Raw genomic sequence first — 15,670 nt, 5'->3', positions numbered from 1 at the left:
CAAATTAAGATCAAGTGAATGAGCTTATGGTATAACGATAGTAGCAACCCCCCCCCCCCCTTCGAAAAAGAGCCAGCAATGAAGTGATTAAAGAAATAACCTTCTCAATTTCATGCAAGGAATAAAGATAATAAATCATACTAAAAATCGTACCATCGAAACAACACCGAAAACAAAGATAATATTTGATGAAATATTTGATAATATTTGATAAAATGTTGAAGTCCAAATATAACAGAAGAAACAGTGAAGTACGTGTAAAAAAACATTATAGGAACACATGGGAGAGAAGAAATATGAATTAAGTCATTTAGCAACGTTTTGATATTCTGTTGAGCATTTGGTGTCTAGGAAATGGGATAACAATCATCAACAACAATAAAGACAGCGACCCGGGACAGAAACAAAAGAATCTGATACGAGAACTCAAAAGAAAAAGAAAAAGTTTGAAAACTAATGAAGCAGAAGAAAATAATTTTGCAGAAAAAATATAACAGAAAGGAAATGTTAACAAATAAAATAGGCCTAAACATGTAAATATATTAAGAAATTAGATATAGAAAATGACAATACTAAACAATATTAGAATCATAGCGGTTGTTATACAGATGAAAATGAGAAATAGTGAAAGTGTAAAGTGCATACAATGTGGAGCAATACTTACATGACGAAGCCACACAGAGAGGTTGCCTCTTGACGATGGTTGAAGACTTTTGAGATAGGATTCCAGTCTGCCGCCCTCTCTTGTTCCACAGCGGTGTAACCTATGTTCAGAAAACAGAGTGATAGAGGTATTAGGTGAGTTGGCTGTTAGAGTAAAGAGAACAAATCAGAAAGAGAGAGATAGAGAGAGAGAAAGAAAGAGCGCGATAAAAGGGGGATAGATAGAGAAAGAGAGAGAGGGGAAAATATATAGTAGAGAGACATACAAAGAACTAAGAAATTAAAAAATAGAAACAGACAGAGAATGCGTAAACTATGATACTATTAGTATTTTCATGTTGGGATTTATATATCTGATTTTTTTTTCTTTCCATGAACGGTTTAGTTGTGTAGGCCTTATTTAATGATTAGCAACAACATACACATACACATCCTGTACATGGATGGTCTATCCGACAATTTGAATGCTTGTAAAAAAAGGCTGTGTAGTTGGCAGTATAGTAGTCAATCATTTAATGTATGCAGATGACCTCGTTATTATTAGCCCGTCAACTGCTGGGTTGCAGAGTTTGCTCAAGATTTGTTCTGATTATGGATATGATAATGATGTCAAATATAATGCAAAAAAGAGTCATGTTATAATAATTAGATGTAAGGAACACCGTAGATTGGTATTCCCGGATTTTTATTTATGTGGAGCTAAACTCAATGTATGTACAGAGGTCATGTATCTTGGTCATTTTTTTTACTGAGGACCTTTGTGATGATAAAGATATTAGCCGACAGTGTCGTAAATTATATGCTCAAGGTAATATGCTCGTTAGGAAATTTCATATGTGTTCTCCGGACGTGAAGGTGGCATTATTTAGGGCATACTGTACACCTTTGTACACAGCGCATCTGTGGAGTAATTTTAAGAAGAGCAGTTTGCACAGGCTTACTGTGGCCTATAATGATGCCATGAGAATGCTTCTTAGGGTACCTAGATACTTTAGTGCTAGTCAAATGTTTGCTGAGTTGAATGTTCCAGTCTGTTCGGCTGTATTACGAAATCTTATGTATAAGTTCATCCAGAGAGTGGATGTCTCTGAGAATAGTATTTTAAAGATGTTAGTGAACCCCTCGTATAGTAGTCTTAGGTACACATCGGGCCTCTGGAAATTTTGGCTTAAAAGCCTGCTTACACCTCGGAATTGATCATATTTTGCAAGATGTTACCAAGGATTATCCAGCCTCTTATGATTGCAGTATAGTCCATAGTCCTTGTTGCTTGTTATAATATCTAGTTATCTATTATTAGTATATTAATTGTTCTAGTTAATGAGCAGAGATTATTACAATTAAGTTACAACTTCACTTTGTTATACATATATTTATTTTAATATTGCAGTTACAGGTACAGCATAGACTAGAGTTAGATTGCTATAGGCCTTCTGTTATCAATTTTTACAGATACAGGTTACATGTTACAGTTACATTGTATATACGTAGTATAGTTTTTAGTTTGTTATATTCTTTAGTATTTGTACGATTTGTTTTTATTATACTCACCATGTTCATACTCCGCTATTATCCCTATCTATATGTAACATATGTTTTATGGACCACTGCCTTGTGCAGCTGAGTCTGAAATAAAGTTCTGAATTGAATTGAATTGAATAATCTGGGAGGTGGAGAGGGAAGGGGATAGATCAGGGGAAGTTTCATGAGGCCTTGAAATTGATATTAAAATTAATCGGATCAATTTTAAAGGCCTTAAATTGTATTTGATTTTAAAACATGTTTCATAATGAAATTTAAAAAAAAAGATTAAAGCTTTAAAATAAATTTCAAGATAAATGGTATCATTTCTTTTAAAATTCCAGAGATGGTTCTTTTCAGGAGTAACAAACTAAACGAGTAGTTCAGCTTTCCCGTTTTAATTATCTATCTTCGTTTCGAAAGGAAATATGTAATATTGCTTAAGCTGGTCAAATATCTATACAAAAAAATGTTTATATAATGTTTGAAAAAACGTAAAGACATAATCCATGATATCATAGGTAATACGTATTCAAACTTTGTTTAATTTCCTCTATATTTTTGACACATAATTTGTCCAGGGCCTCTCAGGAAATGACATTTAATACTGAGAGAGTAACCCTGTTCAAAAGAAAACGGACGAAAAAAATATCCTACTATTAATCCGATATGTTCAGCATTGATTTGCTTGAAAGGCGTAAACGATGGCCGACTTCAATTTGGTTATGTATCGGAAAATTGAGAATTCTTTACGAAATTAATTGCCATTTAGGGGCAATTAATTACCATATTTTTTTTAATTTGTGCCCTTATTCTATTTATATTTATCTCTCTCCCACCCCCACCCCCATTAACACACAACCACACTCCCATTTCAACTCGTTTCATCCCCCCCCCCCCCACAAAAAAAGGAAACTAGAAAAGAAAAAGGGAACAAAGGAATAAATGAATAAAGTAAAACTATATAAAAGCTTTGCTAGGTTATTTGAATACTCCCCATCAAACAAACACACCATCATTGAATCACATCATTTCATGATAACTACCATGCGTTAGCGTCCAATCTCATCCATTCATTCTTTTCCCCAACTCCATTTTTTCTTTATAAATGTAAAACAGTACATTGCTTAAATAGAAAATACAATATACACAGATTTTTCAGGCTTTAAAGTATAATCGTTTTTATTTTGCTTAAATGCACGAAAATCTACACTTTGTATATGTTGAGCAATAGCAAATTAATTCAAGGGATACAATAACAACATTTTCAATGACACAAATGAAAGTACTGCTATTGAAGTACAGTGTCACGTGAGTGACTTTTTTTTAATTATTTACACTGCTACCTCATCAGAAAACCACATCAGAACACAATTGTATAAGTTTAAATAAAGGTTTAATATTCAGCCAACAAATCGTGGCGTCAAAAAAAAATCAACAGCACATAAACAATTTAATGGAACATAACTTTGTAACAGTGCAGCTTCCATCTCGTGAGTCCCTCCTGGTCCTGGTCGCTTGGCCAGTCTCTAGAATGCGTAGAATCCCCGTCGACCTGACAGCTTATCTCGATCTCTGTCGATGACTTCCCTGGTCGCTTGGCCAGTCTCTAGACTGCGTAGAATCCCCGCCGACTTGACAGCTTATCTCGCCCAGACGTAAAAAGTCTTTCTCAAGAATAATGTTTCTGCCACTAAATAAAACTACCTCGTGCATTAAACATCTGCACCGTAGCACTGACTTGAAGGGTTCTTCCCATTATTCTACAGCAACTTCCCTTTACCCTTCTTTTCCAGGTCCTTCACATTCAAAACCTCCTTGGTATCCAGCTATTTCTATTTATCTCTACATTAAATAGCCAACCAAAAATCATGCATATCAAAACCCCAATATACTGTGTGTGTTAAATGTAAATGTATGCAATAATGCATCCTACGCTTGGCTACCTCTAATTGACCTTAGAGTAGTACATTTCCTTTGAGTAGTACATTTCCCTTCTCGCCTGGAAAAAATCCTTTCATGACATACAGCCAGTTGTAAGCCATTGCAGCTAATAAATGCCACTGTCTACTCGGTGTAATTTGATGGAGATTAAAGGAATAACATGTGTGCTAAAGATTGGTCTTACCTATATGGTTGTTAATCTAAGGCATATACACATTCTCATGTGAGGTCATGCAGTTTGTGATTTTCTTAGGACAATATAAATCCGAGTTGATATAATTTCCTGCCAAAATGTTTTCACTGCAGTAACATTATTCAGTTGTTTATTTTGATGCTGTTCTTAGGCAAATAATAAAAATATTCAATTGAGGCTTTAACAGGTAATCATCAACACATGGTCATGCCAACAAAACCTCTAGGGAGAGTTCTAAATAGGCCCTCAAATTTATCCACTGCTGCTCAGATTAATTTGCCCCTTTGAAATTTCCGATTTGATATTTTAAGATTCATCACCATGAACGGATTTGTCTATGTAAGTTTAAAAACAGTAAACCTCCATGACAGAATCATAGATTTTAAAATCAGCAACAACCCTTAATAAAATATTTCTCGAAAGTGCAGGCTGAAATAGCAGCGCTAACTTAATATGGATTATGACTTTAGTTTTATCATTCAACTGTAATTAGTTTTGTTGTTTTTTCTAAAATTATATTAAAAATAATAGAATTCTTGGAAGTATAAACCTGGCTTGATGTAATTTTATCAAACCGATCATCTCATACTCGATGGCAAAATTGTAGTTCACAGACTAGAGCACTTTTAACATCTTTAGATGAATTCATTTAAAAATCTAATTCACTGGAAATCGTAGTTATTATAAGAAAGCGACCAGTCCACGCTCTGTTTAGCATTGTGGCCCCTCTTGCTTAAAGCTGGACAAGGGACCTTGTATCTGTAGGCTGGCTGATGTTCCTTATGAAGTATAATGTGCAGGGGATTCAGGTTCTGCAGTCTAGAATTTGGAAATAAAAGTTATGTAATATAAAGATTAATCAATACTAGTGCAATGTTTCAATAAATCTACAACTTTTGTATTTCCGATCATGTCATTTTCTTTGATTTGAAAATAAATAAAGTAGAAGAATACAAAATATGCTTTAAAAATATTGTTATGAAGGCAGTTTTAGTTAGAAAAGATAATGAATTTTTTTATTAAGGCTTTGGAGAAAAAAATTAATAATCATTTGTGTATGTATGCTACAATAGCTCGGGTAAGATCAGAGTTAGACTTCTAACACAGACTATGAGAACTGTATTTACTTTTTCAATTATGTTAACTGATACCGCTTACCTTTTTAACTTGAAGAGATGGAAAACACCCTAGGTATGAAAGTCCAGATGCCACGGGTTTGCAGTTCATGTAGGTGCCAGAGCTCTTTACTTTGCTACCTAAGATTTAAAACAGAGAGATACATATACCATACGGAGAGCAAATGAATTTCTCAGAAAAAAGATGTCACTTTACCTATTAATGTGTTGAACTGAACAAAAGTATATTTTCATCAGTGATTCTAATTGTAGTTTAAATGTATTTGGGTCAAACCACTATGTCACTATAAACCTAATTGAGAGTTTTAGAAAATGTGATAATTGCATCAATTGGACTATGGAACGTGAAACCTTTTTTGATACACATTTTGGACTCATCTTGATTTTGATTTTGATCCCAAACATTTCTTTAACAAATTGATCTTGAATGTGTTGATCTTGAACTTTAGCTTGCATTTGTAATCTTCATCTACAACAGTCTAATCTTAATCTTGGATAGACTACTCTGATCTTGAACCAAAAGGAAAAAAAAAAGATTGATTAAAGTTACCCTCTGGTGAATAGAAAGAAAAGAGATACCTTAACTGGTATATTACAAACATATAGCAGCTTACATCATGATCATGCATATGATTGTTAGAGTTTGTTCAATCACATCTTTATACTTTAACTGCTGTCCTATTCTATGTACACTATTGATCAACATCTGGCTGATCTAGTAAAAATGATTTTGACCTGTCATGGTTGGCTTCCTCTTAGATTAAGAACACATAATTTTCAGTTTGTTAATGTGAAATCCAATATCCGGTATCTTAACCCTTTATCATAAATAAATATATAAACTATAAACTCAACAACAAGTTAGTACTTTATTTCTAGGTAGGTCTAGAAGATGAAGAAGAAAAAAATCCTCACCCTTATTTAATGTCGGTGTTCAAACTTTGCTAAGACAATCACATCAAAAGGCCACTTAGCATGATAGGATTTTGCAGTACACCTTACATTATGCAGATCCAAACCCTTTCCCTTGGGCAGAGGTAGGATGAAAAGTTAGTCCAAAACGTTGAAGACAAGGTTGGAGAGAAGACTTAGACTAGAGGTCTATTTCTGGGATATGACTCAAGAGTCCAGGTCCACTCCATCTCTGACTCTAAAAGAAAAAGGAAATGAAGAAAAACAAAATATAGAGCTTAATACATGAGCCTACCACTGTACATAACATTTTACATCTAGTGTAAAATCTAACTTGTTACAGTTAGATGTAGACTAGATCTAACTCCTGTTAATTTAGATCTCACACAAATAGATCTACAAGTAGAATCTAGTCTAGATCTAGGACTAAGGGACTAACTCTAAATTCTGACATATCTTAGTTAGTCCTGCACTAAAGGTGCAGTGTAGAGACTAGGTCTACATATATCTACCCTATATCTAATATCTAGCAATATCATGTAGACCCTAGACTAAATCTACATTAAGATCTTATTCCTAATCTTAATCAAGATCTAACTTGGTCTTGGGTCTGAAACTGTGGAGACCAATTTTCTTTCATAAAATGTTAACGTTAACACAATGATCTCGTTAACTGGTTATCAATATAAAACAAAGGCCACCGCACTGCCTACCGGCAAAAGAAAAACAAAGTAGACCTAGAGTCTAGATTTGGAATCTAAGTACTTACTAAATCTAGACTAGAGTCTAGATATAAGTTCTATAGGCCTAGCCAAAATCTCAGTTATAAGCACTAGGCCTACCACTAAATTTATCAGCAACCATACACCACGATGACTCATAAAGCCGTGGTTGACTTATTTGTTATCAAATGCAAGAATAAACTATATTTCTTGATGAATTTGGACCTTTACTAACCAAATAATCAACGTCATTAGACAAGTAGGGGCCTAGAGTTGGACATGCATGAATTTATATGAATGGGACGGAAATGCATGAACCGGTGCAATTCGTCAATCTTATTCTTACTTAGCTCAGTTGGGGAATGCTAGACCCTATTATTCGTTGATATTTTTTCAAAATATTGTTCGGTTAAAAATGAGAAGAATACTTTCCTTCTTCCAAAATAACAATTTGTTTTCAACAGAATGAATATTTTAGAAGAAAATGAAATTAACTCACTTTTTGAGGACTTCTCTTGCAGTAGTTTAGCGACGCATTTTTTGTGGTCGACCTAACATCGATTAGCCTTGATCACATGAAGAGCCCTTTACATTTAACCTAAAATTTATCAAAAATCGATTCTAGCTTAAATTAGATTCGATGAAACAGCTCACGAGCATCAGTTTAAAGGCAAAAGTGATTCAGCCTTTAATAAAAAATATATTTTCAAAGATATTCAGGCACGAAGCCACGGGAGGGGGGGGGGTGCTTGGTTGAACTTTGTTAGACCCCTCCCCAGGACGTCAATCATTTACATGTATATCTAGGTCTATGTGACCAACCCCCCCCCCCCCCCCAAAAAAAAAAAACAAACAAACAAACAAAAAAAACAAAAAAAAAACAAAAAAACAAAACAAAAAACAAAAACAAAAAAAACAAAAACAAACTCTGGCTACGGGCCTGAAGATATTTAAAACCGAAACTAATTTTAGACGATAAATCAACCTCCGGCAGGGGGGGGGGGGGGGGGGATCGTGAGGCATTCAAACTGTATTCATTGCTAGTGACTAACTTTTTTAGACCCTAGTCAAATTACAAAATAAGAATTGAGAGCGATAATCAAACAAAACCCATCATAATTTTCAGTCAAAGACTTGGAAATTACACCCACGTTTTAACCTTTGCATCATTATGCTTTACTACTGCAGAGTAACTGAATAAAATAATCTAGTGGGATTTTAATATATTTTATAGGGCCTACTAGATTTGAACAAGAACCTACCCCACGTATGACATCGTCTTCACCCCTCTGCAGCACTCGATGAGGTCAACCAAGTCTTCCTCGTCTGTGCACTTCACCCATCCCAGACGCAGCCACTGCAGGTTCTTGGTTTGTTCTCTGATCAGAAAACCCAGTCCTCTCATCGTCTCTCTCGATACACTCTTCTTCTCTGATGGTAGTGATGGCGGTGCTGTAAGGTCGATGTGTGTGAGCTGCTGTCCTCCGGTCCGACGAAGACAAGCCGTGATCTGAGGTATGTCTTTCTCTGCATCATCGATAGTGATATCGATATGTATCAAGCCAGGGAGCGATAAGAGCAGACCTTCGTAGCTTTGTGACGTCACTCTCTCGGCTGATAGCTTTTCGACGGATGGAAGCTCATGGGTAGATGGGTGGAAACTGAGAGAGGAGTCTGAGATGGTCAGAGTACGTAGCATCGAAAATGATTCCAGGCAACACCATAGTCCACTCGTCACGTCGGTAGTCAAAGTAGATCCCTCGAACTTTATAGTCATAACCTAGTGTAAAAATAGAAAGATAGAGAGATTAAAACAAAAGAGAGTTTAGTGACAGATTATACGAATTAAATGACATTAATTAGTTGATCTCCTTTTTTTTTTTGCCGTAATCATTAAAATCAAGACTGTATAGCTTGATCTTTTCTCAGAATATTATCCGGTAAGTAACGGGAGCTCCCTCCCCTACTCCTTTACATTAATAAGTAAAACATTTATTATCTTGCTTGAGGCCGTCGTTGGGCAAACATAGAATGATAATGACTATGTATCACGGTATTGATCGTTGTATCATGCAGTATGATTTATCGCGATGCGGTTAATTATGAATAAGAATACATTTACACAAAATATATTAGCGATTTGACTCATAGTAGCAGCAGAGAAATGAAAAAGTAAACAATCTTTATGAAATCATTATTGTAAACATATTTTGTGAGATGAAAATGCGCATACCTGACGTTTAAGTTGATTTGGAAGATTTTGCATCCCAACGACGGTGTAGACAGTCGGTGACTTCAGAACAATACTCTCTGCATTCACACATCTTTGAACCAACGAAGACACGTTTCCTTCAGTACCCTTGGTCTCTGATGAGCAGTCCAGAAGAATGCGATATCGCTCACTCTCATCCAAAAAGCGGTTGGAAAGGAGCGTCTCCATTATTCGTATGCAAAGGCTGTTATCTGTGCCAGCAGCAAATCGGATGAGATTCTCATAGTCACCGATGTTTGCTTTGATGTTTCGCAGCAGTCCGTCTAACTTAGAAATATTCAGTCGTAACATATATTTCTTCGTTTTAGCGGCTAGGTATTTCCCAGCCGAGTGTTCCTGAACGAGTTTGTGATAAAACTCAATGGTCGTGGAAGTGGTCTTGTGGGATTGTGGGAGCCTTGTCGTTGGAATCGTAATGTTGGATAACAACCCAAGCGCACATGCCCTATCAAGGATAGCAGGAATCTTTCGGAAATCATGGGGCGTAAAAACTATTTTTTTAGAGTCGTCTATTAGACCAGCTAGAGCAACCTTACCCAGTTTACGAATGATTTCGATTAGTTCTTCTTTTGTTATTTTGTCTTTTGAATTTGATTTGGCATTGGCATGGTGCATCAGAAAATCATTCACACTGTCTAATAATTCTGTTTGAGTTGCAGTTTCAGTGTTCAACATGCCCTCGCTCCATAAGTGACAGACCATGAGACAAAATAAAGGTGTTTTAACAAGCTCATTAATCAGTGGTTGGTCATCAAGGTAAACCTTCAGACCATGTCCATGTCCAGGACAAGGATTCAAAGTCGAAGCAAAGAACTTGTCGATGTACTCTCGTGAGCTCTCTTGCGAGAATCCTTCGATCCACATCTTTGTGTATACCGTTGGAAGATCATCTTGATTGAAGAAGTTCTCTAGGTGAGGGCGTGTTGTTACAAGGACCCGACACTCCGGAAATTCCTCCCAGCGGATGACACTGACCATATTGCTCTCTGAGCTCCGGTTTGAAGAAGAAATACCGGCATACTCATCTAGTCCGTCTAGTACGATGTGACAGATTCCCTGATTCTCTCTAATGAAATTCTCCAGGCCCTCTGGTGTGAGATCATCAACATCACTCAACAGCTGGTCCTTAATTGCTTCTCCGATCGAGGTACGCCTACTTGTGTTTCGGAATTTCACAACAAACAGAAGAGGCAGATGTTCTAATGCTGACCCCTTTTCTCTGTGAACCCAATCGTAAGCCATCTTAGCAACAGCCGTGGTCTTCCCTCGTCCAGCTGGGGCCGAAATGAGGATTCGAGCTGGCAGTCTTCCGTTTACTTTCGTCGAGAAAATGTCAGCAACAGAACCCTGGAGTATTTCCTTTTTTTTCGTGTCTTGTCCACGAGCGTCCTTCGTCACCATTGTGACAACCGTGTGCATGTCTTTGAACTCAGCATAGTCACTTTTATCCCACGGTTTCATTGGAATTTTGCATAATTGATTAAGGTACTTATTCTCCAACTTTTCGCGACATCGTTGAACGGTCAATGATGGCGAGATCTTCTTACTGGAGATATCTGGAATGATGCAAGCATATGAGACAAAGTGACGTATTGTACTCCCATGATCTCAGCCCCTTTCCTCACGACCCAATTTGTTTCGTTAAATTTTTTAATATGTTGTTGTTTTAATACATCAGGTCTCATTGTTCAGACATGTTCCTCATTCCCCTTGAAGCAAAGGCCGGGAAACACACGCGAGGAAAATCCAACTTTAATAGCCAACTGCTCTGACATGAAGCAAACAAATTAAGAGAACCAGTCTGGCGAAATTGTAAACGAAATCGGAAAACTAATATTAAATAGCGTTTTGAGTTGTTTTAAGTTGCAATCCCTATACGTAAATGACGCAAGGGCATTTCAAATTGACAGAATCGATAGTGTTACGGTGATGTATAATACATCTTTCCCATTTTTTCCAACACACGGAATGACTAAAATGTCATAGAGACGACAGAGAGACAGATGATGAGTTGAGACGACCCTGTCCTTTACCAACTTCATACATTTCGATTAATAAAATTGTGCGCAACTTTGGTAGCTTCTAAATAAAAAATCTTAACATATTTGACCTTGAATCATATTACACGGTAAATGGTAATTAATACCATGTTCATAATTGTACTACCGCGGATGATTAAGCAGCAGGCTTTTCAAAAATCATTGTCAAAATTATCATGTACCAAGTATAGGCTGAGGCAATAAACGTAGGTAAAAAGCCATTATGTGTGTGTTACCTCAGTTTAAAAAAACAGTTGCTTACTTATTTACATTGACTAATAAACAGTGGATATGAAAAAGTATTAATATCTAATCGAACCCCAAAAAATACAAATTACAAACTAAATTTATGATACCTTCTTCGTTATGATTATAATATAATCATGACTTCTTTCGCATCCCTTGTTTCAGGTAACCCGTTTTATTGAGTTATATAACATTGATTAAGTTTATTTGGAACGTTATTGTTAAATGAAAGTTTACTGTACATTTCTGTAATACCTAACATCATAATATGTGTTTTTATTGCATTTGGGTTTAGTAACCTTTAATTTGCTATTCGAGAAAAGCACAATATGCACTTTACTTGTGTTAAATGGCGCAGTTCACAAGTTGGCAGAGATAAATTTAGCTACCATGAGACATGAAGTTAGTAGAACGAAAAAGTGCGTGCAATATGGTTGACCTACATTCGATCTATCATGCCAAACTTGGTATGATTTTGACAACACTTTTTAAAGACCCTGGTGCTCAATCACCCATGGACTAAATAATATGAATAGGGTATCATTGGACAGAAATGGATATATTCTAATTTCATGTTTTCGATTTGTTTGTACAGGTATAAGAGGTGATTTAAAGCACTCTGCATGGCACTATTAGACCCACCTGGAATAATCGGTGTCCTCTTGAGATATGTACTATCAAGCATGACCAGCTTAGCGTCAATGAGACCTTGTTTCAGTCTGATATGCTGGTCGCAGGGCTCCACGGTCTGTCTCCAGTCAAACAGCATGTCACGTGTTCCCTTGCAAGTCACCCGTCCTTCTATCCTATTGGTCTCTGTGTATCTATTGATGTCTGCGACCCTGAATCCGAGTGTTCGTCCTAGGGCCTCCATCTGCTCACCCGTCTCGATGTCTTCAGCCAGCTTGGAGAGAAGAATATCGGCAATACCTTCATGAGCCGCCATACCTGTGGAGAAAATAATCAAGATTAAAGTTTAAGAAACGTATTATGAACATTAGAGTGGGACAATAATTCAATGTTGTATGTCAACAGGTCTGCATTCATCATGGATATGTAGCAATTATCTTCTATCAGTGTGGATGCGAGATTGCGGGCTTTGAAATGTTAAGAGTATCAGTACTGTTGTAGAGAAGTAGGGTCTTGACGATCAAGGTATAGGTAATTAGAAACCTTAATAACCCCAAACTATGATGATAAAATAAAGACAACCATGGAAAACAAGACATTACTGTCCATGTAATGGCCTATAAACATAGTTGCTGCCTTTTAAGCATTGCCGGTTTCATTTTTCGTTATGCATATCCAGAGGCAGTGCTCCCAGGGGGGGGGGGGGGGGGTGTCATACTGCTCCACTTTTCAAGTACCTGAAAAGTGCCCGTTCTTACGAAGGACCCCTTTTATTTGTGATAAGTGTCGCGTTTACTTTGACAAGTGACTCGTTTCCTTTGTAATAATATTGTCTCTTCCAACACGGGGGGGGGGGGCTTGGACGGTGGGTGGGGGGGGGGGAGCTTGGACGGTGAAGGTGTACGTCGGCGCCATACACGATAACGTGGATAGGGAAGAATGAAGAGAGGGAATAACCGAGTGTGTGCGTCAATGAAAGGGAGAGAGAGAAAGAGCGAAGGAGAATGAGTTTATTGAATTACTAGGTATGAATAAAAGAAAGAGATCAATTGAGAGAGAGAGAGTTAGATACAATTGAATGAGCGAGTGAGAGAGCGAAGGGACAAAAGGGAATTTAAAAAGTAAAGAGAGTCACCAAGAGGGAAATTGAAATGTTAAGTGCTAGACTAGAGAGAGGGAGGGAGAGAGAGAGAGAGAGAGAGAATGAATGAATGGATGGCTAAAGGAGAGATATATAGATTAATCGTAATTGTATACCAGCGATTCTGTGTGCCAAAAGTAAAATAAATTGAAATATGTCAGTTCTCGAATAGTTATGGAAAGGAGTGTCGATATGAGATTGTATCACTATAGTGTGGTACGGTATGTCACTGAAACAGCTCCCGTAGGCCTTTGGATTCATTGGGGTCCAAGCTATCAGAAATTGATGGGGTTCAAATTTTCCCGAAGACACCAAATTTCCCTATTGCACTTTATAAGCAATTTTGGCGCCCAATATGGACCCCCAGGGAAATGAAGGAGGGGTCTGAAAATTTGAACCCCATCATTTTTGGTCAATTGGGACCCTTTTGAAGCCAAAACAGCAAAAGAAAATCAACTTTGTCAAAAAAATCACACGGTATTACATACCATACCGCACTACTACCTCACTACACTAAACACGGTTGATCATGCGTGAACCATTTGATGAGCCTTTTTTCAGGGGAGATGATTAAAGTATTCCTAATTTCTCTTCCCCGGAGGCATTTTGTGTGCATCCGCCTCATTTGTTATGTTTTTTGGATCTTGATATTTTTAGTTTAAAGATAAATAATGTTATAGGTAATATCATCGCACCTTCAATCGCGATATCATGAGTTGTCAGCTCAGGCGCGTACGCAGAATATTTTCAAGGGGGAGGGGGGGGGGTGGTTTAACTATTTCAAATCGGGCCGAAAATTTCGCAAAGCCTCAGCCAGCCGTTGAATAAGCCGGGGGAGAGAGGACATTTTTTTTTTTTTTTTTGTTAACACAAACAAAAAACGAAGGGGGGGGGGGTGTTCCTCTAAAACACATACATAACCAAAATGAAGGGGGGGGGGTTAACCCCAAACCCTCGTTGGAACATATTGAGAAATTGCTCAACTACCACTCCATTACCAAAGAAAGAGGCCGTGTGCATTTCTCCGATTCTATTGAGAGAGAGAGATAAAGATAGAGAGAGAGAGAGAGAGAGAGAGAGAGATAGGGGAGGGAGTTAGGGTGGTCCGGGGTTCAAATTCAGTTTCCTTTTTTATATATTTTATTCAACCTGGTACTGATGATGGCGATACAAACAGGTAACACAATCTCGTTTATTGTCATACAAATATTCAAAAAGAATTGAAGAGACGATGAAGAAATAAGAATAATAATAATACATCGTCGGTATCGTGAGAATATACTTTTTAGCTCTCGCCTAAATCCCCCGAACAATGGAATCAACAGACCAGAATCTACTGTGACACGAATTATTATGAGTTCAAGCTGAACGAATGAATTGCCACGTCATGGTTGTATTAAAGAGCAGCAATGGCCAACGATTGTTGCTCAAATTCATCAACAATGCGAATATTGCTTTTCCCTAAAAAAGTACCATGATATATCGGGCCGTACTCCTTTCAGTTAAAGTTTGTTGGGGCAAATAAATTCAGAAAATAAAACAAAGCAAAAGTAATGAAATTTACTATTAGAATACTTAATAACGTCTCAAAATATACAAACTGATAATATGAAATCGAATTTTAAAGGTAAAGACCAGTTATGGTCATGCGATTGCATTGTGAAAGAAACGTTGTGGAATCGATCAGAAAAGGTTGATCATCTAGCATCTAGCATCTGCAAGGTTCTGGAATCATCAAAATGATAAGAAATTTGGCCCATTCTTCGTAAAGTTACTAGCACTATACACAGAAAGATGTATATGGGACTACCCTATATCTCTCACAGACCATGAGAGAAACAAATTTACCAAATATATGAATTAGTAGGCGGTTTCCCGGCAAATTTTGTATCATCATGTATTAGTCAAAACATATTCTTTCACATGATTGGTAATGAGAGCTTCCATTTCATTTTTTGAAATTGGGGGTTTCCAATACTGGTCTTTACCTTTAATACATACAAAATTATACAGAAGGTAGCTATAAATAGTGTATACCTTATCCTATTTTAAAGGGATAGTTTTTTTTCTTCTTGTTATTTTTTTTTCTTCAAATGTCAGACTTACTAACTGGAATAAGCTAGATAATATTGTAAATTACTGGCGTAGCATCAAGGAGGGGGATGGCAAGAGGGTACTTATATTTATTTGACCGAGAGAGAGAGAGATAAAGAGAGAGAGAGAGGGAGGGGGTGGCTTAATGGCTTGGGGT

General features: G+C 37.0%; 1 protein-coding gene across 1 annotated transcript; it reads right to left on the bottom strand.

The window, feature by feature from the left end:
• Positions 1 to 550: 550 nt before the first annotated feature.
• Positions 551 to 12,814, bottom strand: LOC105445800. Its single transcript, XM_030993971.1, has 4 exons — positions 12,291 to 12,814; positions 9,325 to 10,919; positions 8,354 to 8,871; positions 551 to 764 (listed from the first exon to the last, which is right to left on the bottom strand). Exons 1-4 carry the CDS (start codon positions 12,592 to 12,594, stop codon positions 551 to 553), a joined length of 2,631 nt encoding a protein of 876 aa, XP_030849831.1. The 5' UTR covers positions 12,595 to 12,814.
• Positions 12,815 to 15,670: the final 2,856 nt, after the last annotated feature.

Source organism: Strongylocentrotus purpuratus, unplaced genomic scaffold, assembly GCF_000002235.5.
Source record: "Strongylocentrotus purpuratus isolate Spur 01 unplaced genomic scaffold, Spur_5.0 spur5_scaffold_20, whole genome shotgun sequence".
NCBI classification, from domain to species: Eukaryota; Metazoa; Echinodermata; class Echinoidea; order Camarodonta; family Strongylocentrotidae; genus Strongylocentrotus; species Strongylocentrotus purpuratus.
This window is presented reverse-complemented; position numbering and strand designations above follow the sequence as displayed.

Excerpts from the sequence above, each read along its gene's own strand:
- LOC105445800 (XM_030993971.1), bottom strand. The coding sequence starts at position 12,594 with ATGGCGGCTCATGAAGGTATTGCCGATATTCTTCTCTCCAAGCTGGCT. Across the intron at positions 8,872-9,324 it reads CAAATCAACTTAAACGTCAG|GTTATGACTATAAAGTTCGA; the intron begins GTATGCGCATTT and ends TTTTTACACTAG. Across the intron at positions 765-8,353 it reads AAGACGATGTCATACGTGGG|GTTACACCGCTGTGGAACAA; the intron begins GTAGGTTCTTGT and ends TTCTGAACATAG.